This window comes from Syzygium oleosum, unplaced genomic scaffold (assembly GCF_021117445.2).
Source record: "Syzygium oleosum isolate NSW1041296 unplaced genomic scaffold, Sole_v2.1 Sole_v2.01, whole genome shotgun sequence".
NCBI classification, from domain to species: Eukaryota; Viridiplantae; Streptophyta; class Magnoliopsida; order Myrtales; family Myrtaceae; genus Syzygium; species Syzygium oleosum.
The window spans coordinates 4,807,581-4,829,461 of record NW_026607485.1 but is presented as its reverse complement, the minus strand read 5'-3'; the positions used below and the strand labels follow the sequence as shown (position 1 = coordinate 4,829,461).

At 43.2% G+C, this 21,881-nt stretch overlaps 1 protein-coding gene and 1 pseudogene across 5 annotated transcripts; both read left to right on the top strand.

Annotated features, from left to right (window-relative positions):
* The first annotated feature begins 4,435 nt into the window (after nucleotides 1–4,435).
* On the top strand, nucleotides 4,436–9,907 carry LOC130138305 (uncharacterized; annotated as a pseudogene).
* A 6,533-nt stretch (nucleotides 9,908–16,440) lies between these two features.
* On the top strand, nucleotides 16,441–21,881 carry LOC115684764 (protein MALE DISCOVERER 2-like). 5 transcript variants are annotated; one of them, XM_030609637.2, is made up of 14 exons: nucleotides 16,441–16,536; nucleotides 16,691–17,077; nucleotides 17,403–17,535; nucleotides 17,681–17,752; nucleotides 18,527–18,670; nucleotides 18,751–18,894; nucleotides 19,018–19,119; nucleotides 19,201–19,262; nucleotides 19,354–19,815; nucleotides 20,046–20,236; nucleotides 20,374–20,506; nucleotides 20,593–20,750; nucleotides 20,841–21,029; nucleotides 21,163–21,881. In XM_030609637.2, the coding sequence occupies exons 2-14, from the start codon at nucleotides 16,975–16,977 to the stop codon at nucleotides 21,421–21,423; spliced, it is 2,154 nt and encodes a 717-aa protein (XP_030465497.1). In that variant the 5' UTR covers nucleotides 16,441–16,536; nucleotides 16,691–16,974; the 3' UTR covers nucleotides 21,424–21,881. The 5 variants fall into 5 exon arrangements, with proteins under 5 accessions (XP_030465497.1, XP_056165833.1, XP_030465498.1 ...); XM_056309858.1 differs by lacking the exon at nucleotides 16,441–16,536 and having other exon boundaries at nucleotides 16,604–17,077; nucleotides 19,033–19,119; nucleotides 19,207–19,262; XM_030609638.2 differs by lacking the exon at nucleotides 16,441–16,536 and having other exon boundaries at nucleotides 16,604–17,077; nucleotides 19,207–19,262.

Here is a 21,881-nt window from a genome sequence, read left to right as displayed (position 1 = left end):
TATTCTTCTTCATTGTGATATTTAGACTATGATTGAATCATTGTAAGGAAAAAAGGAAATAAATAAATTTGACAAACAGTTTTAGAGAGCAAAAGCATTCGGAATTGTTATAGGGCCCCACAGTTAGCCATTGTTGGCTGATCATTGGATTTATCGGGCCATGTGGCTTAGCTAAGGATTCTGAAATTGAGTTGAGCAGTTTCAAGGTCGATCCAGATTTCATCTGGAATCTACCATGTCAGGATCGATTCCCAATTTTTTTGAACCTGAGATCTACATTGTATATCTTGGAACCGAATATACAGTTCCAAGGTCAATTACAGGGTCTACCTAGAAACTGGCCATAGAAAAACTCACACAGACTAGTTTATACATATTGTCAAACATGTGTTGAGCAATTTCACGAAAGTGTGGACAAAAATCCAATTGACCAAAATTCACATTTTTCTTTGCTCACATTCAAATTCTAAATTGCGAAAAAAAAGGACAATGAGTGACCTGCTATACTCATAGAGCCTCAACCATATTGTTTGCCTTATTTGTCGCACTCGCAGATGGTTCTTCTTCACCTCCACGACCCAACGGTTCCAATTTGTGATCAAACTCATTTCATAAAATCCCTCTACTTCCATTGACATGTTATATTGGATACATCAACTTCAAATAAACATAACAATAGTAAAAAATAATTAGAAATTTCAAAATAAAGATAAAAACATTTTAAAAATAGAAAAACAAGCCCCGTACATAAACATTTAACATCTATTTCTTCTTAGAGATCATTCAATATCATCGAAGGCCGTCTCAATGGTAAAATTCAGCATCATTTTCTTTTTGTCAATTATGATATAAAGTAACAATTCATAACAATATGAATGTATACATTTGCAATCAAATCTGCTGAGGATACAGTTGATTTATTGCCATATTAAGGTTGTGTCTTGCAAGAGTTACCGGTAAAAGTTCTTGGCCTTACGTAAGTAAATGAGGGTCCAAAAACTGTATGATCTTCTAAGTGTGAACTAGCCATGATGCTTTTCTTGTAATTGACAGTCAAACTGCAGCAATGAATAATGATAAGGTAGCAAACAAAAAACAAAGGTTGCTCCATTGTCACTCAGTCAACTCGGTATACCACATTTCAACTTGCATGGATGTTTAATGAAGCCAACATTATTTATGTGGCTCAACCCCACCTGCGCACAACACTCTCCTCACACAGCCCAGACTCAGCGGCACGCCCGCCACACAGGTGATATTAGAATTTTCTGCACAATCATAAAAAAAATATAGAATAAAAAGAGAAAAGATAATCGAGACACAAGATTATTATCATAGTTCACTTTATACTAGGGCTACGTCCAACAGAGGATTCTGCTATAATTAGCACATTGCACCTATCTTAGAGACCCTCGTGCCTTTCCCTGTCAGAGGAAAGCATGGACCACACCTCAACAAGTAGAACACCTATGGATAGCACACAATGATACACATAGACTATGGTTCTTTGGCTATTGGGTTTCTAGTTCGATTTCTTAGTCTCCAGTTCCCGATCCGATTTAGTTTGGTCCCTACCTGGGAACGGAGAATCGAATCGCACAATACCAGTTCCAAATTTGTTTGAACCAAGAACCAAACCTAATTGACCAGAGTTGGGAACCGAACCAACTCGACCCAAAAAATTGGTTCGGTTTCCAATTCTACCTAGGACCCATGGTCACCCCTATTCTGAAAGGCCAACCCTAGCCAAGTTGAATCCAAAAAACAAGAAAATTTTGTTGAGCCTAGGCCAGACACTTAGGGTGCGCATGGCAACGATTCTGTATCCGGGAACTGATTCTGCTAAAAAATGATTCTTTTTTATTCTGTGCTCGGGAACAATTTCTAAGCATTTGAAGGCGTTTGATAACTGCCCAAAATTTCTATTCTTGGAATAGAAAAAGAACAGAAACGCGTTTGGTAACTACACAAAATTTCTTTTTATTAATAATATTTTAATAATTTTTGAATTTTTTTAATATTTCTCTCTTTTTTTTCTTTTTCTTCCTTCCTTTCCTTGGCCATGGCCGGTCGCCGGCCCCGGTGACTGGCCACAGGCCAGGGCCGGCGAGGGCATCGCGGCCTTCGCCACCAATCTCGCTAGATGACGACGAGGTCGAGCCTCTGTGACATTCCGAAATTTCCGCCAATTGGAAATTATGAAATAACTGAGTTTTATGAGATGTGCTTGCAGTAAATTCTCGCCCGGAACTGATCATTCCTGGGAATGCTAACCATTAGGGAAAGGCTAATAGGGGAATTAAATTCGCGCTAAAGAAAATTCGATCGTGAATGGATTTCGACCATTAAATCGCGTAAGTGATATATTCAGCCACTGTTGGTCGATCCAAGGATAGTTAGGGATCAGTTCGCCACTGTCCTAGTAGTGGATCGCGGGTGATTCCGTTGGACCACGAAACGACTTGACGAATGATTCTGAAATTATACCGAACGATCGTACCCCTCGGATCAAGAGATTGATCTTCGCGATTTTAATGACAACCGAGGTCGTCACGCACCGAACGGACTTGCACGTGACTCGATTTAGTATCAGTAATAAGTCGATTTCGCGAATTTCCCCAGCAAGCCACCCGTTAGCTCGAAACGCTCGAGATGCGTTTAATAGAATTTAATTATTGAATTTTTGCCCAAATTGGACACCGGAAAATTAGGAAGTCACGCGGAACATTAGGACGACGTTGCACGTGACACGTGTCAATTTTTGGTGCGCTCAAATTCTTCGGAAAAATTCGATTTCGGCGAGAAATAGAGAAAGTGACGATTTTGCCCTTAAGGATTTATAAAAGGTTAGTTTTGGGCAAGGGGCATTTTGGTCATTTTTGCTTTAGATATTTTTGGGTCAAAGTTCCTATTTAAGTCTAGATAAGATTCTCTCTCCTCCATTTCTCTTCCCCTTTCTGCCGTGAGCTTCCCCCTCCTCCACCGTGGGCTTTCCTTGGTCGTTCTTCCTCCACCGCCGGCACCGCCGCTCGCCGCCGCACGCCGAACCGCCCTCAAGCTGCGTCCACGCCACCCTCAAGCCACCACTATCCTCAAATCTCACCATCTCTTTCTCTCCCTCTCTCTCTCACGTGAGGCAAGACCCACGGCCAAGTAAGCCGCGTCGTCGCCACCCAAGCCGATTGCCGCCACCCGGGAGCTGTACGTCGTCGCCGCCGTTCCCGATTAAGGGCCGCCGCTTTCCGTTCTAGCCGCGATAGTCTAGAACGCGGGTAAGTCGCGCTCTAAACCCAATTTAGGACTTCGGGTATCGACGGGCGATTTTGGGCGAAATCTGTATAAAATTAGGTGCGGAATTGTATGAATTGGTAGTGGAAATTTTATGGCGGGCCTTGGGATTTAATTCGGGCATTAATTATTGGAAATTAGAAAATAACAGTGGCTGTGATCTACTGTTCATGGGGCCGTGATGGGCCGATCGGGACGCAAGTTGGGTTTTTAGAACCGGTATTTTATGGTGAGAAAGTTCCGTGAAGGATCGGAATTAATCTGACGCCGTTTGGTGGGAGAAAAATGAGAATTTACGTGTTGGATGTATATCTAAATTATAAATAAATTGTGGTGATAAATTGAGTATGTTGTTGGGCAATTGGGTGACTCTATATGCTTGTTGGGTGCACACGTGAGTTAGATTAAATTAATTATTGGTATTGCCATGTCCTATGCTGAATGTGCATGAGCTACGTGTAAAATAATGCGTGTGCGGGCCACGTGTGAAGGGCCAGTTGCGTGTGATAAATGCATGTGGAGCTTGGGCATGAGTGAAAAGGAATCGTGGTGTGGCAAGTGATTGTGGGAAAGTATTTGAAAGGGGTGAAAGTGTGAGGTTGGGATTGGGCCGAGTACCATAAACTCGGGCAGCGATCACGTAGGTCTGTTGCATTTGGCACAGGCTGAGGCTTGAAAAAGCAAGTATGAGATTCGGTCCGAGGCATGATAAGCTCGGGTGAGACCGGGATTGGACCGAGGCATCATAAGCTCGGGTTCCGATCATGTAGGCCTGTCGCATTTGGTGCGGGCTGAGTGTTGGGTCACAGTATACCTGAGGCGTGTACGTTTACGCGGGACACTGGCGAGTGGTGTGGGAAGTGATAAGTGGTCGTAGTGTACCTGAGGCGTGTACTTGTACGCGGGTCACTGGCGAGGAATGTGGATGAGACAGGATGAGAACGGAACGAGTGCATGACATGAAAATTGTGCATGCTTGCGATTGTGTTGATGTGCCTGCTATGTGATTGTGGTGTAAGTGTGTGATTGTGTTTTGTGAAATTTCTTGGAGGTATGTGATAGTCTAGGTTGGGTTTAGGGGTGTACTTGCTGAGATATAATCTCATGGTTGTGTAAACCAACAATTTTCAGAACCCCGACCTGAGCGATGAACCCTCCACCACCGCCACTCAAGACGCTTTGGAGTACCAAAGTGCATACGGAGTATGAGGTAGCCGAGTTTCCGATGGGTGACGGGATGACTGGATAAGACACACGACGACCGTGTTTGTAGAAGTGGGAAAGCTTGCCTTGGATGAGAACCATTTTTGAGGTTGAACGTTAGGTCATCGACTCCTTTTTGATTTTGGTAGTTTCAGTAAAGTGTGCATTGGTAGACAGAGGTTTGTTTTATTGTATATATGGTGGAACAAGTTGAACAAGAAATGGAAATGTATATTCTCCCAATTCTCCCCAGTTTAAGTTTATTCGGGTGTTTTATGGTTTTCGTTTGCGCGATTAAATCTCTGATGTTTAGTTGAGGTCGACGATAACCTGGGACGTCGCAACTGTTCGACCGGAGGCGGGATGTCGCGGGCTCGACGGGGGTTCGGGGCGTGACATCCCCGTTTGAATTGGTATCAGAGCAAGGTTAGCTCGATCTAGAATTGGTCGAAACTTGGAGTGATAAGGAGCGGAAACCTTGAGGTAGTAATTGGGGAGATCTTAGTGGGGTGTAGGGTAGAGTGAGCTACACGTGCCTCCAGATTGGTTGTTGTGAATGTTTGTGTAAGTCAATTGTGTGTGGTAATTGAATTGCAGGCACGTCTGGACTTGAGGTAAGTGTTCAGACTTTGACGATGGTGATTTCGTGATTTGTAGTGGGGAATTGCTTGTTGAGTAAACGGATGTGTTAATTCGCTGCTTAGAATTGGATTGAGCTAGTTGGTTTAGACTGCTAATTCCTGAATGGAATTACAGCAGGTAATAGAGTGGTAGAATCGTGACGATGAGTAGCGAAGGAAGAGTCCCAAGAAGGGGCGCTAGTAGAGGATCCAGGGGTAGAGGACGCGCTCGGGCTAGAGCCGTCGAGGATCTTGGAATGGGTGCTGGAGCGATGGAAAATTTAGGAGTTGATCTTTGAGTAGCGACAGCAACCCCGAATAGAAGTTAGACCGTTGTGGACCCGAGAATGGAAGCCGTGATGAGAACGTTGGAACGGATTGGTTATATAATAGAACGGCGGACTCGGGAGCGAGCTGCTCCGGTTGCCCAAGCCGTCGAGGCATTCTTGTTGCTAATGAGAACCAAGGTCGGGGCAAGTGATTGCGAATAGACCTATGCACTGCTTGGTAGAACAATTCATAAAGTTGAAACCACCCAAGTTTTGGGAAAGGTGACCCGGAGGTGCACCTCGATGGGTAGAGGAGCTTGAGAAAGCTTTTGAGGTTTTGGAATGTAACGATCATGAGAAGGTGACCTTAGCAGTATATCAATTGCAGGATAATGCTAACGATTGGTGGAAAGCCACCAGGGATAGGATTTTTCCTGAAGGTACAGCCAAGACTTGGGCTGTTTTTACCGAGAGTTTTTATGAGAAATACTTTTCAGCTAGTGCCAGAGAAAGAAAACTCACGGAATTTATGAGACTCCGCCAAGGTCAGATGACGGTAGATCAGTACGAGGCGGAATTCGCGAGATTGTCTAAGTTCGCGCCGAGAATGGTGGAACACCCTGAGGATAAGGCGCGAAGATTTCTAGATGGATTGAGAGCGGACATCCGTAGCCAGTTGCTACTAGTAAATCTGGGAACGTGACAGATATTTGATAGGGCCCAGATTCTTGAGCGGGATCAGATGGATAGAGCTGCCGCATCTGGATCGAAGTTTGTCCAGGGTTAGAGTAACCGTAATCCGGAAAAGAGGCCGATGGTGGATAATAGGCGTTTTACTCCACCAATTAAAAGGAATATTGGAAAGCCAATCCGGATTGGGAATGGTCCGTGTAGGATTTGTGGAGGTCGACATGGAAACGGGCCTTGTCCAACCAGGGGTGGAGCTTGCTTTGGATGTGGAGGATTTGGGCATCATATAAAGAATTGCCCCAATTCCAGGCGGAATAGACCGCTTGCTTTGCCGCCACCTCGGAATGAGAATCGACCGGAGGTGCCCGGGCATGTGAAAATCAATCGAATAGGCCTCAAGCGCAAGGACAAGTATATGCGATGGCCAGACGAGAGGCTGAGAACGCACCAGGGGTTGTCACAGGTACGATTTCTCTGTGCAACCATGCTGCGTATGCTTTATTTAATCCTGGAGCGTCGCATTCCTTTATATCGAAACAGTTTGTGGAGTTAGTTGGAATAGAACCGCAATTGCTTAATGTTGTGCTATGTGTGACGACTCCTTTAAACGATAAGATGTTGATATCTCTGGGTTGTCCAAACTGTAAGATTGTGATTGGGAATAGGGAGGAATTGATTGATCTGGTAGTTCTAGATATGTATGATTTTGACGTGATAGTAGGGATGGATTGGTTGTCTAAGCAGAGGGCTGTAATGGATTGCAATAGCAGGGTGATCTAATTTAATCCTGTTGGACATCCGGAATTTAAATTTGTAGGAAGTCGAGGAGGACCCTCGATTCCGTTGATATCCTCGGTGGAAATGGCAAAATTGTTGAATGAAGGATGTCAAGGATTTCTAGCTGTGGTAGTGGATTCGACGGCTGAAGAGCCGAGACTTGAGAATATAGCGGTAGTGTGTGAATATCCCGATGTGTTTCCTCAAGAATTACCGGATTACACGCCGGAAAGGAAGTAGAGTTTGTAATCGAGTTGGCACCTGAAACTGAGCCAATCTCGAAGGCACCTTATAGAATGTTGCTATCGGAGTTAAAGGAATTAAAGGTGCAGATGCAAGAGTTGTTAGATAAGGGGTTTATTCGTCCCAGTGCGTCTCCGTGGGGAGCGCCAGTTTTATTTGTAAGAAAGAAAGATGGATCGTTGAGATTGTGTATAGATTACAGGCGGCTAAATCAGGTGACAGTTAAAAATAAATACCCTTTGCCAAGGATTGACGATTTGTTTGATCGATTACAAGGGCCGGTATTCTCAAAAATTGATTTGAGAACGGGGTATCATCGAGTTGAGAATTAAGAAGGAGGATGTACCGAAGACGGCATTTAGGACGAGATATGGACATTATGAATTTACGGTGATGCCGTTCGGATTAACGAACGCCCATGTTGCCTTTATGGATTTAATGAATCGGGTATTTAAGGAATTCTTAGATCAGTTTGTGATTGTCTTTATCGACGATATACTGGTGTACTCGAAAAGCCGGGAGGAGTACGAATTTCATCTGCATAGAGTGTTGCAGACTTTGAGGAAGAAAGCACTGTACGCTAAGTTTAGCAAGTGCGAATTTTGGCTTAGTCGAGTAGCGTTTCTCGGTCATGTAATTTCCGGAGAAGGAATTTCTGTGGATCCATCGAAGATTGAGGCTGTGACAAAGTGGCCTAGACCGACAACGGTAACAGAAGTTCGAAGTTTTCTGGGTCTGGCCGGATATTACCGTCGCTTTGTGGAAGGATTTTCGGCAATAGCAATGTCGTTGACTCAATTATTGAAGAAGGAGAATAGATTTGAATGGACAGATCAGTGTGAAGGAAGTTTTCAGGAGTTGAAGCGGAGGTTGACAACGGCACCGGTGTTGACGATTCCATCAGGACCGAGAGGATATGAAATATATAGTGACGCGTCGTTGAAAGGATTAGGGTGTGTGTTGATGCAACATGGGCGAGTGGTAGCATATGCATCCAGTGCTTGAGGCCACATGAATTGAATTATCCGACGCATGACTTGGAGTTAGCGCAATAGTGTTCGCCCGAAGATTTGGCGACATTATTTATGTGGAGAAAGATTTCGGATCTATATCGACCATCAAAGCCTCAAGTATTTATTTTCGCAGAAAGAGTTGAATATGAGGCAACGACCTGGATGGAATTATTGAAAGATTATGATTGTGATATTCTATATCACCCTGGAAAGGCAAACCGAGTTGCGGATGCGTTGAGCCGAAAATCAAGCATCGCGCATTTAATGGTCAAGGAGTGGATCCTATTGGAGAATGTGCGAGACTCGGAGTTCAAGTTTGAAGTAAGTCAAGTCTCAAGTCCATTAGCTACGTTAAGGATTGAGCCGGAGATCCAAAGCTAAAGTTAAAGCTTTGCATGTCTACGGACCCAGGAGATACGAAGGTTATTGAGATGGATGTTACTAAGAGAAAGCCGGATTTTAAGGTATCCGAGGACGGGGTATTGAAATTTCGTGGGAGGTTATGTGTGCCAGACGATGCGGGAGTTAAGGAAGAAATTTTGTCCGAAGCGCATCGCAGTCAGTATAGTATCCACCCAGGCAGTACTAAAATGTACAGGAATTTGAGGCAATATTATTGGTGGAACGGTATGAAGTCGGATATTGCGAAGCACGTGGCTAAGTGTCTGACATGCTAGCAGGTGAAAGTGCAACATTGTAAACCTGGAGGATTGTTGCGACCGTTGGAAATCCCAGAGTGGAAATGGGAGTATATAATCATGGATTTTGGGTCGGGATTGCCGAGAAGTCAAAGAGGTCATGACACCATTTGGGTGATTGTCGACAGATTAACTAAGTCGGCACACTTTTTGGCAGTGCGAAAGGATTTCGCGTTAGAACGGTATGCAGAGTTGTACGTGCAGCAGATAGTTCGTCTGCATGGGGTACCAGTGTCTATAACATCGGATCGTGATCCTAAGTTTACCGCCAATTTTTGGAAAAGTCTGCAGACGGAGTTAGGATTCAAGTTGCAGTTCAGTACAGCTTATCATCCTCAGACAGATGGCCAGTCTGAGAGGACGATTCAGACGCTAGAGGATATGCTCAAGGCATGTGTGCTGGATTTTCAAGGTAAATGGAAAGAGCAACTGCCCTTAGTAGAGTTTGCTTACAATAACAGCTTCCAGCAGAGCATTGGAATGGTGCCCTTTGAAGCCCTATATGGCCGTGCTTGTAGAACACCCGTGTGTTGGGACGAAGTGGGAGAAAGAGCTATAACAGGGCTGGAGTTGGTTGAGCAGTCGATTGAAGTAGTTAAGATCATTCGTGAAAGGCTGAGGACAGCGCAGAGCCGTCAGAAAAGTTATGCAGACCGAAGGCGAAGACCTCTGGAATTTCAAGTAGGGGATCACGTATTTCTAAAAGTGTCGCCCATGCGAGGATTGTCCCGGTTTGGTAAGAAGGTGAAGTTGAGTCCAAGATATGTAGGACCCTTTGAAGTGCTAGAAAGAATTGGAGATCTGGCGTATCGCCTTGCGTTACCGCCGAATATGTCGCAGGTGCATAACGTGTTTCACGTATCAATGTTGAGAAATATGAACCGAACCCGACGCATGTGTTGAATTACGAAGAAATAGAAGTGGATGATAAAGTATCGTACGTCGAGAGACCGATCAGGATTGAAGATCGGAAAGAACGGGTTCTGAGAAATAAGACGATCCCAATGGTCAAGGTTATCTGGGAGCACCACGGGACTGAAGGCGCAACTTGGGAAAGCGAAGAAATGATGCAACGTCAGTAACCCCAATTGTTTGAACAACAGTAAGGAATTGTAAATTTTTAGTAGTGGTAAGATTGTAAATTTCGAAGACGAAATTTTACAAGATGGGAAGATTGTGACATTCCGAAATTTCCGCCAATTGGAAATTATGAAATAACTGAGTTTTATGAGATGTGCTCGCAGTAAATTCTCGCCCGGAACTGATCATTCCTGGGAATGTTAACCATTAGGGAAAGGCTAATAGGGGAATTAAATTCGCGCTAAAGAAAATTCGATCGTGAATGGATTTCGACCATTAAATCGCGTAAGTGATATTTTGAGCCACTGTTGGCCGATCCAAGGATAGTTAGGGGTCAGTTCGCTACTATCCTAGTAGTGGATTGCGGGTGATTCCGTTGGACCACGAAACGACTTGACGAATGATTCTGAAATTATACCGAACGATCGTACCCCTCGGATCAAGAGATTGATCTTCGCGATTTTAATGACAACCGAGGTCGTCACGCACCGAACGGACTTGCACGTGACTCGATTTAGTATCAGTAATAAGTCGATTTCGCGAATTTCCCCAGCAAGCCACCCGTTAGCTCGAGAAACGCTCAAGATGCGTTTAATAGAATTTAATTATTGAATTTTTGCCCAAATTGGACACCGGAAAATTAGGAAGTCACGCCGGAACATTAGGACGACGTTGCACGTGACACGTGTCAATTTTTGGTCGGCTCAAATTCTTCGAAAAATTCGATTTTGGCGAAATGGAGAAAGTGACGATTTTGCCCTTAAGGATTTATAAAAGGTTAGTTTTGGGCAAGGGGCATTTTGGTCATTTTTGCTTTAGATATTTTTGGGTCAAAGTTCCTATTTAAGTCTAGATAAGATTCTCTCTCCTCCATTTCTCTTCCCCTTTCTGCCGTGAGCTTCCCCCTCCTCCACCGTGGGCTTTCCTTGGCCGTTCTTCCTCCACCGCCGGCACCGCCGCTCGCCGCCGCACACCGGACCGCCCTCAAGCCGTCGTCCACGCCACCCTCAAGCCACCACTATCCTCAAATCTCACCATCTCTTTCTCTCCCTCTCTCTCTCACGTGAGGCAAGACCCACGGCCAAGTAAGCCGCGCCGTCGCCACCCAAGCCGATCGCCGCCACCCGGGAGCCGTGCGTGCGTCGCCGCTGTTCCCGATTAAGGGCCGCCGCTTTCCGTTCTAGCCGCGATAGTCTAGAACGCGGGTAAGTCGCGCTCTAAACCCAATTTAGGACTTCGGGTATCGACGGGCGATTTTGGGCGAAATCTGTATAAAATTAGGTGCGGAATTGTATGAATTGGTAGTGGAAATTTTATGGCGGGCCTTGGGATTTAATTCGGGCATTAATTATTGGAAATTAGAAAATAACAGTGGCTGTGATCTACTGTTCATGGGGCCGTGATGGGCCGATCGGGACGCAAGTTGGGTTTTTAGAACCGGTATTTTATGGTGAGAAAGTTCCGTGAAGGATCGGAATTAATCTGACGCCGTTTGGTAGGAGAAAAATGAGAATTTACGTGTTGGATGTATATCTAAATTATAAATAAATTGTGGTGATAAATTGAGTATGTTGTTGGGCAATTGGGTGACTCTATATGCTTGTTGGGTGCACACGTGAGTTAGATTAAATTAATTATTGGTATTGCCATGTCCTATGCTGAATGTGCATGAGCTACGTGTAAAATAATGCGTGTGCGGGCCACGTGTGAAGAGCGGTTGCGTGTGATAAATGCATGTGGAGCGTGGGCATGAGTGAAAAGGAATCGTGATGTGGCAAGTGATTGTGGGAAAGTATGTGAAAGGGGTGAAAGTGCGAGGTTGGGATCGGGCCGAGTACCATAAACTCGGGCAGCGATCACGTAGGTCTGTTGCATTTGGCACAGGCTGAGGCTTGAAAAAGCAAGTATGAGATTCGGTCCGAGGCATGATAAGCTCGGGTGAGACCGGGATTGGACCGAGGCATCATAAGCTCGGGTTCCGATCATGTAGGCCTGTCGCATTTGGTGCGGGCTGAGTGTAAGGTCGCAGTGTACCTGAGGCGTGTACGTTTACGCGGGACACTGGCGAGTGGTGTGGGAAGTGATAAGTGGTCGTAGTGTACCTGAGGCATGTACTTGTACGCGGGTCACTGGCGAGGAATGTGGATGAGACAGGATGAGAACGGAGTGAGTGCATGACATGAAAATTGTGCATGCTTGCGATTGTGTTGATGTGCCTGCTATGTGATTGTGGTGTAAGTGTGTGATTGTGTTTTGTGAAATTTCTTGGAGGTACGTGATAGCCTAGGTTGGGTTTAGGGGTGTATTTGCTGAGATATAATCTCATGGTTGTGTAAACCAACAATTTTCAGAACCCCGACCTGAGCGATGAACCCTCCACCACCGCCACCAGTACGTTTTGGAGTACCGGTGCATACGGAGTATGAGGTAGCTGAGTTTCCGATGGGTGACGGGATGACCTGGATAAGACACACGACGACCGTGTTTGTAGAAGTGGGAAAGCTTGCCTTGGATGAGAACCATTTTTGAGGTTGAACGTTAGGTCATCGACTCCTTTTTGATTTTGGTAGTTTCAGTAAAGTGTGCATTGGTAGGCAGAGGTTTGTTTTATTATATATATGGTGGAACAAGTTGAACAAAAAATGGAAATGTATATTCTCCCAATTCTCCCCAGTTTAAGTTTGTCCGGGTGTTTTATGGTTTTCGTTTGCGCGATTAAATCTCTGATGTTTAGTTGAGGTCGACGATAACCTGGGACGTCGCAACTGTTCGACCGGAGGCCGGATGTCGCGGGCTCGATGGGGGTTTGGGGCGTGACAGCCTCACTCGGCCAAGGCGAGGCCGACCTCGCCGTCGCCACCCCCAGCGATGGTGAGGTCGGCCTCTCCATGGCCGGGCGAGGCTCGACCTCACCTAGATCTGGCAAGGCCGACCTCGCCGGGGATGGCGAGGCTCGACCTCGCCCAGATCTGGCGAGGCCGACCTCGCCGTCGCCGGTGGTGGCAAGGGCCGATCTCACCATCGCCGGCGGTGACGAGGGCCGCCCTCCCCAGCGTTGGCCGGTCGCCGGTGGCCGGTGGCGGGCCGATGGCAGACTGGGAAGAAGATGAAGAACAAATAAAAAAGGAAGAAGAAAATCAAGAAGAATCAAAAATGGAAAATTTGTTCAAAAATCAAGAAGTTACTTTTTTTTGCTTCTTGATTCTGTTCTAAAACTGATTCTGGGAACAATTTTTTGCAAATTTGTGTTCGAGCACAAAAATTTTAACAAACGGATTTCTGTTCCCAAACTGATTCTGGGAACAAAAGAATATAAATTATCATTATTTGGCAAGTTGCCAAACGCCCCCTTAGGGGCCATTGCCTTGACCTGACCCAAGCCCAAAACGGGGCATGGCCCAAGTACATAGCTCACTACCTGATGGGCCATGCCTGGAACGAGCCCAAGGGTGCCAAGTTGACACGCCCATTACCCACCCCTAGATGGATATAAATAATTATTTTTTTGAAAAGTAATTGAAAAAATCAGCGTATCTGTAATATAATTTCTGCTAATATTACCATTAGTTTACATCAATTGTATCATAGAACTTGCAAATAATTTTAGGGATATGTTCACTGAAAGTCCTAAAACTTGTTGCGAAAGTACAATTGAGTCCATAAAACTTACAAAAGTGCAATCAAATCATAAAGCTTGTCAAATTGGTTCAATCAAGTCTTAAAGTTATTTGTTTTGGTCGAAAAAGTCTTAAAGTTAACACTGTTAATTTGTCTAATGGAAAATGTCGACGTGACATTTTCAAATGAATTTCTCTCTCATACGTGGCATTTTTTATTACTATTTTATTCTCTCTCATACATGGCAATGGGCGGTGGCGCCCCACCAGCAAAGCTCCTTCTCTCTTTTTTTCAGTTTTGTTTTATTTTCTTTTTTAAATTTTAGCCTTTTTAGTTTTTTTAATTTAATTTAAATAATATTTGAATATAATAATATTAATAAATGCCACGTAGGAGAGAGAAATTCATTTTAAAATGCCAAATCAACATTTTCTGTTAGACAAATTAACGGCGTTATTTTAGGATTCGAATGAATCAATTTGACAAGTTTTAGAATTTGATTACACTTTTTGAAAGTTTTAGGACTCAATTGCACTTTTGCAATAAGTTTTAGAACTTCTAATGAACATATTCCATAATTTTAAGACCATTGGAATTAAAAAATATAATGAAAATATCATTTTTTGAATTTTATAGTTATATCATGCTATCTAATGAGAAATGAAAATAAAATCATATTTATTTATGTGAATATGATATCATAAAATCATATTTGTGGTATGTCAATGATAACTGACATGCTATGCTAATTGACATGTTATACGTATACGTGAAATGTGTTTTACCTTGGCTTTGTTTGTTCTGTAGAAAATATTTTCTAGGAAAACATTTTCTAGTATTGGATCGCTAAGGAAAATAAGTCAACAAAAAAACTATGCTTAAATTCAGAAAATTAATTTTCTCTTTAAAAAATCTAAAATGTTTTTTTTTAATATGACTAAATAGCGGCACTAGAAACTTTCCGCTTGGGTACGGGAACCGTAACACTCATTCCCAGGTCCCTGGCATCCAAGACTGATTCCCCGATGCCTAGCCCGACGTTAATGGGTTGAGCCCGTGATCCAAGTGCCCGTGCCCGAGTCCTTAGTCCCTAGTACCCGTACCCTAGACTAGGTCCCGATGCCCAAACCCGTGTCCCTAGTGTTCTTGCTCGAGTCCATCGAGGCTAGGCTCGGGTCCACAAAGGCCGAGTTCAGGAACTTTATACTCGTCCCGGGATCCCCCACACCTAGGTCCGAACCAACCAGTTTGGTTCGGTTCTCGAGTGAGCCAATGGAATTGGTGGCATCAATTTTTTAATTTGTCATTATATTCTCTCATTAAATAAGTGTAATATCATCATATCAGTGTTTGATGTATGTTTTCAAATTAAACTACTACCGTAGGCTTTAGCTCTCAAGGGTTCTTATCATGGAGATACTCTAGGTGCTGTGGAAGCACAATCACCACCATCCCACATCATTTAGCAACAATTGTATGGCATTTGTTCATGAACATGCATCAAACACCGAGCTGAGGGTTTGTGTTGTGAAGAAAGGATTAGATCTTTTAATTTTTACAAATTTGTTAGAAATTAAAAAAAATATATCGATTCAGTCCGGATGGGCAGTTTTACAAATGGAACTAGAAATCAGACCAAAATTTACCTATTCCAATCTTTTGGAATTTGTAACCAGATCAGTGACGCCAAGAACCGGCCAGCATAGTCTAGTTCGGGCGTTTCTTTTTGCTCATCCCTATTGTGATATGAATTAATGCTCCGATGTGAGGTTATGAGTTCAAACTCAACTCGTTGTTCCAACGTTCACACCTCACTTTGGTAGATGAGCTTTCGACCTCTAGCACCTCGTGGGGCTATCGCACAAGCTCCCCTGCCACGACCAGTGGGTGCAGGCGATGCTAAGTGACAACCTCCTCGCAGTCACAATATTTCACGATCAATTTGGAATCTTTATGATACTATCGAGGGAAAGTAGTCTTGTCGATTGCCTTCCCGCCCCTCTTTGTCAAAAGAAAAACGAAATAAGCTAAAGTTTGTTGCACCCTATGACCTAACTCATAAAGTTTCTTTTGGCAGCATCATCGATTGCTTATTTAATCATAGTCCGGCCACGAATGTTCTTCTCCAAATCTCAATGTTTCTTCCTTTAAAAAGGAAGAGAAGAACTGGTGAGGGAGACAAAGAGGGACGCACGCTCGAAATGTTAGAGAGAGAGAGAGAGAAGCGCGTCCGAAAGCAGCGGAAGTGGGGAGCCTCAACACCACTCAATCCAATCAACCGCCATCTCTGACAGTTACTCTCCGTCTGTCTCTCTCTCTCTACAGAGGGGCAACCAAATAAACAAGAACAATGATGTCCAAAAAAAAAAAACACAAGAACCATGAAAAATACAAACAATATGATGACAAAAGAATGTAATCCCATCGTCAGCCGTCCGGACCCACGAAATGGCAAAAATGAGGAGACAGGTTATTACAAGCTTTTTGTGGGGGTGGCCGGTTTGGTTGGTGAGAAGTTAGAGAGAGAGAGAGAGATCACAGAAATAAAGAAAAGAAACAGAGCGAAAAAACATCCTCTGAGAGGGAGAGAGACGCGCCAGAAAAGATGGTCGACGACGACGGTGTCCTCTGACATCATCACCGTCCTGCGAAAGAACGAAAAGGGCAGTGATCGAAAGAGACAAGGATTGAATAAATCCTTTGAATCTTATCATCTTGTTCTTCTTCATCATCACCATCATCAATCACATTGCAAGCCTCCATATAAAAAAAAAATTTGAAGCATTTATTGTGTTTCCTTCTTCTTTGTCCTGATACTGCCTTTGGGATTCATCTCATCTCATCTCATCTCCGGCTTTACCTATCACCCTCTAGCCTCCATTTCTTTACATTAAATTTCCTCACTAAACAATTTGTTTTCTTTCCCCCCACCCCCCCCCCCCCCCCCCCCCAACCTTCTGTTGTTGCTTAGTCGCATCATTCCAAACCAAATCGCCACTCCTCGTATCAAGGAAAACAACGCAGCAGCTGCGAAAAAGTTGAGTTCTTAAGCATCCTTTTGGCATTTCTTTATGCTCAGATTCGTTCTGCTTTTGTTTTTCGGATCGCTTGCTCATGAGGGTATTCTTGTTCTTGTTTTTTTATTGATAAAGTTCCTTCCTTTTTTTTTGCATGCTACTTGCATTTTGCAGATTTGCGAGCTCTGAAGGGCCATGCAATTTTCTCCTAAAAGGGTTTTGTAGCAGAATTTTACGGAGTACAAAAATGAGGGACCCTGATGTGACCATGAAGCGGAAGATTCCACGTTATTGCATTTCTTAGAAGCGTAGTTTTGTAAATCTGTAGATGGTGGTGGTGTGTATAAGAAAAAAAAAATTGAAGGAGGTGTTTTTTTCTTCAACTTTTTTTCCCTTGTTGAAGAAAACCTGGCGAGATTGCATAGCCTTCAACATTGCAGCATTTGGTGCATCAAGCAATGGGGGCTAGATGGAACCCGCTTGGATTCCAGCTCCCGTGTTATTTGCTTTTCTTGTTTCTCGGTTTGCAAATTCAGCATTGTCGGTCTCTCAATTCTGAAGGTGATTGTCGTTTCTCTTGTTGTATTTCTATCCAAATGAAGATTCTACGTTCCTTAGAATTGTACCAAAAAAATTCCTAAGAATTTTTGTTACATGAGCAGAGAAGTGGATGTTATAATTATTGCGATCCTACGATTGTTGGTTGAAGGAAAAAGGATAACTTTCATATTCAGAGCTAGGTCCGCTAAGACTTGATGGGATCTTGTTCAACGAGTTCCACTTACTATTTTGCGTGGTTCTCGTTGGATTCTGAACAGATGATGTGCTTCGAGTAAATTTTCTCCCTGTCCATTATCATATATCTCCTGTTTTATTGAAAATGCAGGATTTGCTCTGTTGAAATTCCGTGATAAGGTGGATCTCGATCCATATGGAGCTCTTGCAAATTGGAATGCTGACGATGATGACCCGTGCGAGTGGTTGGGTGTTCATTGTGTGGATGGTGAAGTTCAAAAGCTGTAAGTCACGTTTTGTAATTCAGTTGTCAATCAAGTTTGGGGCAATTCAAGCTCGTTTTTTAGCAGCATATGATCTCAATGATTTGATAGATTAAACGAGCTGAACCAATCATGAACTCTCTCTCATTCAGCTCAACCATTGCAGGGACCTGACTGGGTTTTCTTTGGAAGGGCTGCTGGCACCGGAGCTTGGAAAGCTTAGTCAATTACGATCTCTGTAAGTAGGCCATCTCCGTATCTTTGACGTTGAGGAGATCTTACTGTATGGCATTACTGTAAAATTACACGTCCAAGAGAAATTCAGTTATATTATGTCTATTTGATCTGTAAGTTGACTTATGGTAATGCGGATAGATAGCCCGGCACTTTTATCTAAAAACAAAAGTTGCATGTGCTGGGAGTTCTTGCCTGAACTGAAGTGTTAGAAAATTGGCAGTTTCATTGTTATTCTGATAACTGATACATAAGTCTGCATTCTCTGATGAATTTTACGATGATCCTCTGTACTCCTAATAGACTGTAAGATTGATAGTTCCTGGTGTTCTAAAACATGTATGTACAGTTTTCTGGTACTTTTGAAGATTACTAGGGGTATGTTGTATTTCTTTCCACCCAAAGCTGCTTGAGATTCAAATTGCATTTTCTTTTCATACTATTTAATGAGTTATCGGAGATTTGAGAATCTCAATGTTTCATTTGACTCCATTTCTTTGGTTCATCTTCTATCGTGATATTTTGAGTTCGATGAAAGGAAATGAGTAGAGAACTTGGTGTAGTTTTCACTTTCTTGCCACCATTTTGGTCCAAGCTGGAATGAAATTAGACATGGACATATAGCAGTCCTCTTATGTCTTGCTGACACTAGGTGGAAAGCTTTTATTTCCTATTAGCTCTCTCTCTCTCTCTCTCTCTCTCTCTCTCTCTCTCTCTCTCTCTCTCTCTCTCTCTCTCTAAATTTCTTGTTTTATGTTTTTTCCCTGTTTGCATTCAGAATACTTTACCAGAATCACTTCTCTGGTGCCATCCCCGGAGAAATTGGAGACCTGACAATGCTGGAGTTATTGGATTTGAGGGGGAATAATTTGACTGGAACAATTCCAGCTGAAATAAGCAAGATGGTGTCTCTGAGATTCTTGTGAGTGTAACCTCAGAAAATTTGATCCGTAGCAATTTGATTGGTTTTAATATTTTTACGGGCTTTGTTTTGTATGGTAGGTTGCTTGGTGGCAACAAACTCAAGAGAACCATCCTTATGCGGCTTGAGGAGCTAAATGTTCTTTCTAAGATGCAGTCTGATGAAAACTTCACATTCGACATGACCGCTGGAAAAGGATGCCTGAATAGAAAAGTTGGACTCCGGTAAGAAACTAATAACCACATTTATGGATGTCTTTCTCTCAGTCATTAACTCCGAGTTTCAGTTCCAAGTCATCTGCTAGGTTTTTGTCCTCTTTTTGTTCTTTTAATCCACATCTTGGGCAGCATTTGGCAGAGCAGGTGGAAACATCTGAATAAGGCAGGTTCATTCTTTTGCCCAATGAGAGGAACTCTTTTGCGTTACCTCAACATCTTGGGATTCTCACAGTACGTAATTGGCTTGTCTTGTTAGGGTTAAGTAATCCATCCTCTTGCTTCTGCAACATAATTTTTAGTTCTTTTTCTAAGATTCAGGTCTGCTAAGGAGTCCCCACACAGCCCTGGAGACAATTTGCTTGATCATATTGCTGGTGAGTAGAGACTAACTAAATGTGACATTAGACTTAAACTTCTGTTGTTTGAAAAATGCGATTTCTCTTATTATTTGTATGGACATCGCAGAGCCAAAAATGGTCCTAAACACGCAGAATGGATTTTCATCACGCCGCAAGTTACTTGAACAGTCGAGTAATCTCGCTGCCGCCCCTGTTGATGTTGGGTCTCTCCCTTCGGAGATCACGACTGTTCCAATTACACGGAGTAGCGGGTCTTTCCCAGCTGTAACAAATGGAAAGAAGAGACAATCTAGTGCACCACCGGCCCCACCGCCTTCCCTTCCGAGCCCTCACTCTCAGAATTCATCCAAGCCTAATAATGAGTCCTCCCAAACTACTACTACAGATTCTCCACCAAGTGGACTTTCTGAAGAAGCACAGAGATATATCATCATTATTGTTCCTAGTGTGGCCGTTTTGCTCATCATTTTCGCCTCCATGTTCATCTTCTGCCGAAAACAAGGCGTGGCAACCATCGGTCCATGGAAGACTGGATTAAGTGGCCAGTTGCAGAAAGCATTTATTACAGGTGAATCCATTATGAAATACGATAAGTGTTTTGACATGTTTGGTTTTCTTTTGGATTGATGTTTAATGTTATAACACAAGACACAATGCAAACTTAGGAAATAGTCTTTGCCTTCTTAATATTGACCCATACCAATGTGATGGGTGTTGCTATGCTGCGACCAATACCTTAAAAAGAGGCTTCTTTATGTCCTTATTCAAATAATTGAACACCTTTTTAATGAAATGCAGGGGTCCCCAAATTGAATCGGTCGGAGCTGGAAGCTGCTTGTGAGGACTTTAGCAATATCGTCAGCACGGTTAATGGATGCACTGTGTATAAGGGAACATTGTCCAGCGGGGTTGAAATTGCTGTTACCTCAGCTACGGCAATTTCTTCCAAAGACTGGTCAGCAAGTGTAGAGAAAGCTTACCGGAAAAGGGTGCGCTTTTTCCCTGGTTGCGGTCATTGATCACTTGACACCTAGTCAATCGCAACTGTCTAATCACTAGTTATTCCAATACACTGCACTTGTTCTGCTTTTTTTTCCTATGTTTCTAAATGTTTGAAATCTTGTAGATTGATATGCTGTCGCGGGTAAATCATAAGAACTTTGTCAACCTCATTGGCTATTGTGAGGAGGACGAACCGTTTACTAGGATGATGGTGTTTGAGTATGCTCCGAACGGGCTACTTTTTGAGCATCTCCACGGTAAACTTCAAAAGTTGGTCTGAATTGGCTGGTTACAGGAGGACATTTGAATAGCTGAACTATATTTTTTTCCTTTTGGCTTTTAGTTAAAGAAGCAGAACATCTAGACTGGACCACAAGGGTGAGGATCGTCATGGGAATTGCTTACTGCCTCCAGTACATGCATCACGATCTGAATCCACCTGTGGCGCATACCCATCTTACTTCATCATCAATATACTTGACAGATGACTATGCTGCTAAGGTAAAATTTTACACCATAAAATGTCACCAAATTTATTTATTTTTTGCTATATCGCATTTCCATTTACTTCTTTAATATATCCTATCTCAGGTTGCGGAACAAGTCTGGTCAGGATTTCTATCAAAGTCGAAGAATGCTGATGAAGATAAGTCGGAACATTCTGAATTGCCGCCTCCTGCCGATCCAGAGACAGATGTCTATAATTTCGGAGTGATGCTGCTCGAAATTATTTCGGGAAAGCTCCCTTATTCAGATGAACAAGGACCTCTTGTCGACTGGGTAAGTTTGTGCCTGCTCTATAATTGAAGGAGGGGGTGAGGAAAGCTAGTGCTCTAATTGAATTTGTACTTTTTGGCCAAACATGAAGGCGCATTGTTTTTCGCTGTAATAATATGATCAATAAATTTGACAGGCTTCTCAGTATTTGTATGATAAGAAGAGCACAGGCTGCCTCATTGACCCTACCCTCAAGAACTTCAAGAATAACGAGCTCGACATCATCTGTGAGATCATCATTGATTGCATCAAACCAGATCCGAGGCAGAGACCTTCGATGAGGGAGATCACAGGGAGATTGAGAGATGTGATTGCTATATCACCAGACCAAGCGACCCCGAGACTGTCTCCCCTTTGGTGGGCCGAACTTGAGATCTTATCCGTGGAGGCAACCTGAGCTCCCAGATTCTTTCTATTCAGTGCCAATTTTATTTCACCGCTCGGACGTATGCTTCTCACTGCTCAGATCAAGCAAAAACTTTGGCATTGAAATAAGGTTTTGTCTGCATTTTTTACATCTCTCTGTGATTCCACTTTTCTCTCTGATTCTTCATTCATGATGCTCTAATACCGCCGCCACATAAATGGCGCACCAAGCTCGGGCTATATATTACCATCCATAATACGTATATCTGATGTATTCTTATCTTAACAATGTAACTTGCGAAAAATTTGTCGGGTTTCTGCATTTCCTTTTTCTTGTCATTCCGGAGTCCCCGTCAACAGTGTAGAAACTTCGACTCGTAACTATATTGTAATTCATTCATATCTGGTTTGTAAAAATGTTGTTTGATTGATGAATTGTTTCCGAGCATGTATTAAAACAGTTTTTTAGACCTAAATGGTCTTTACTAT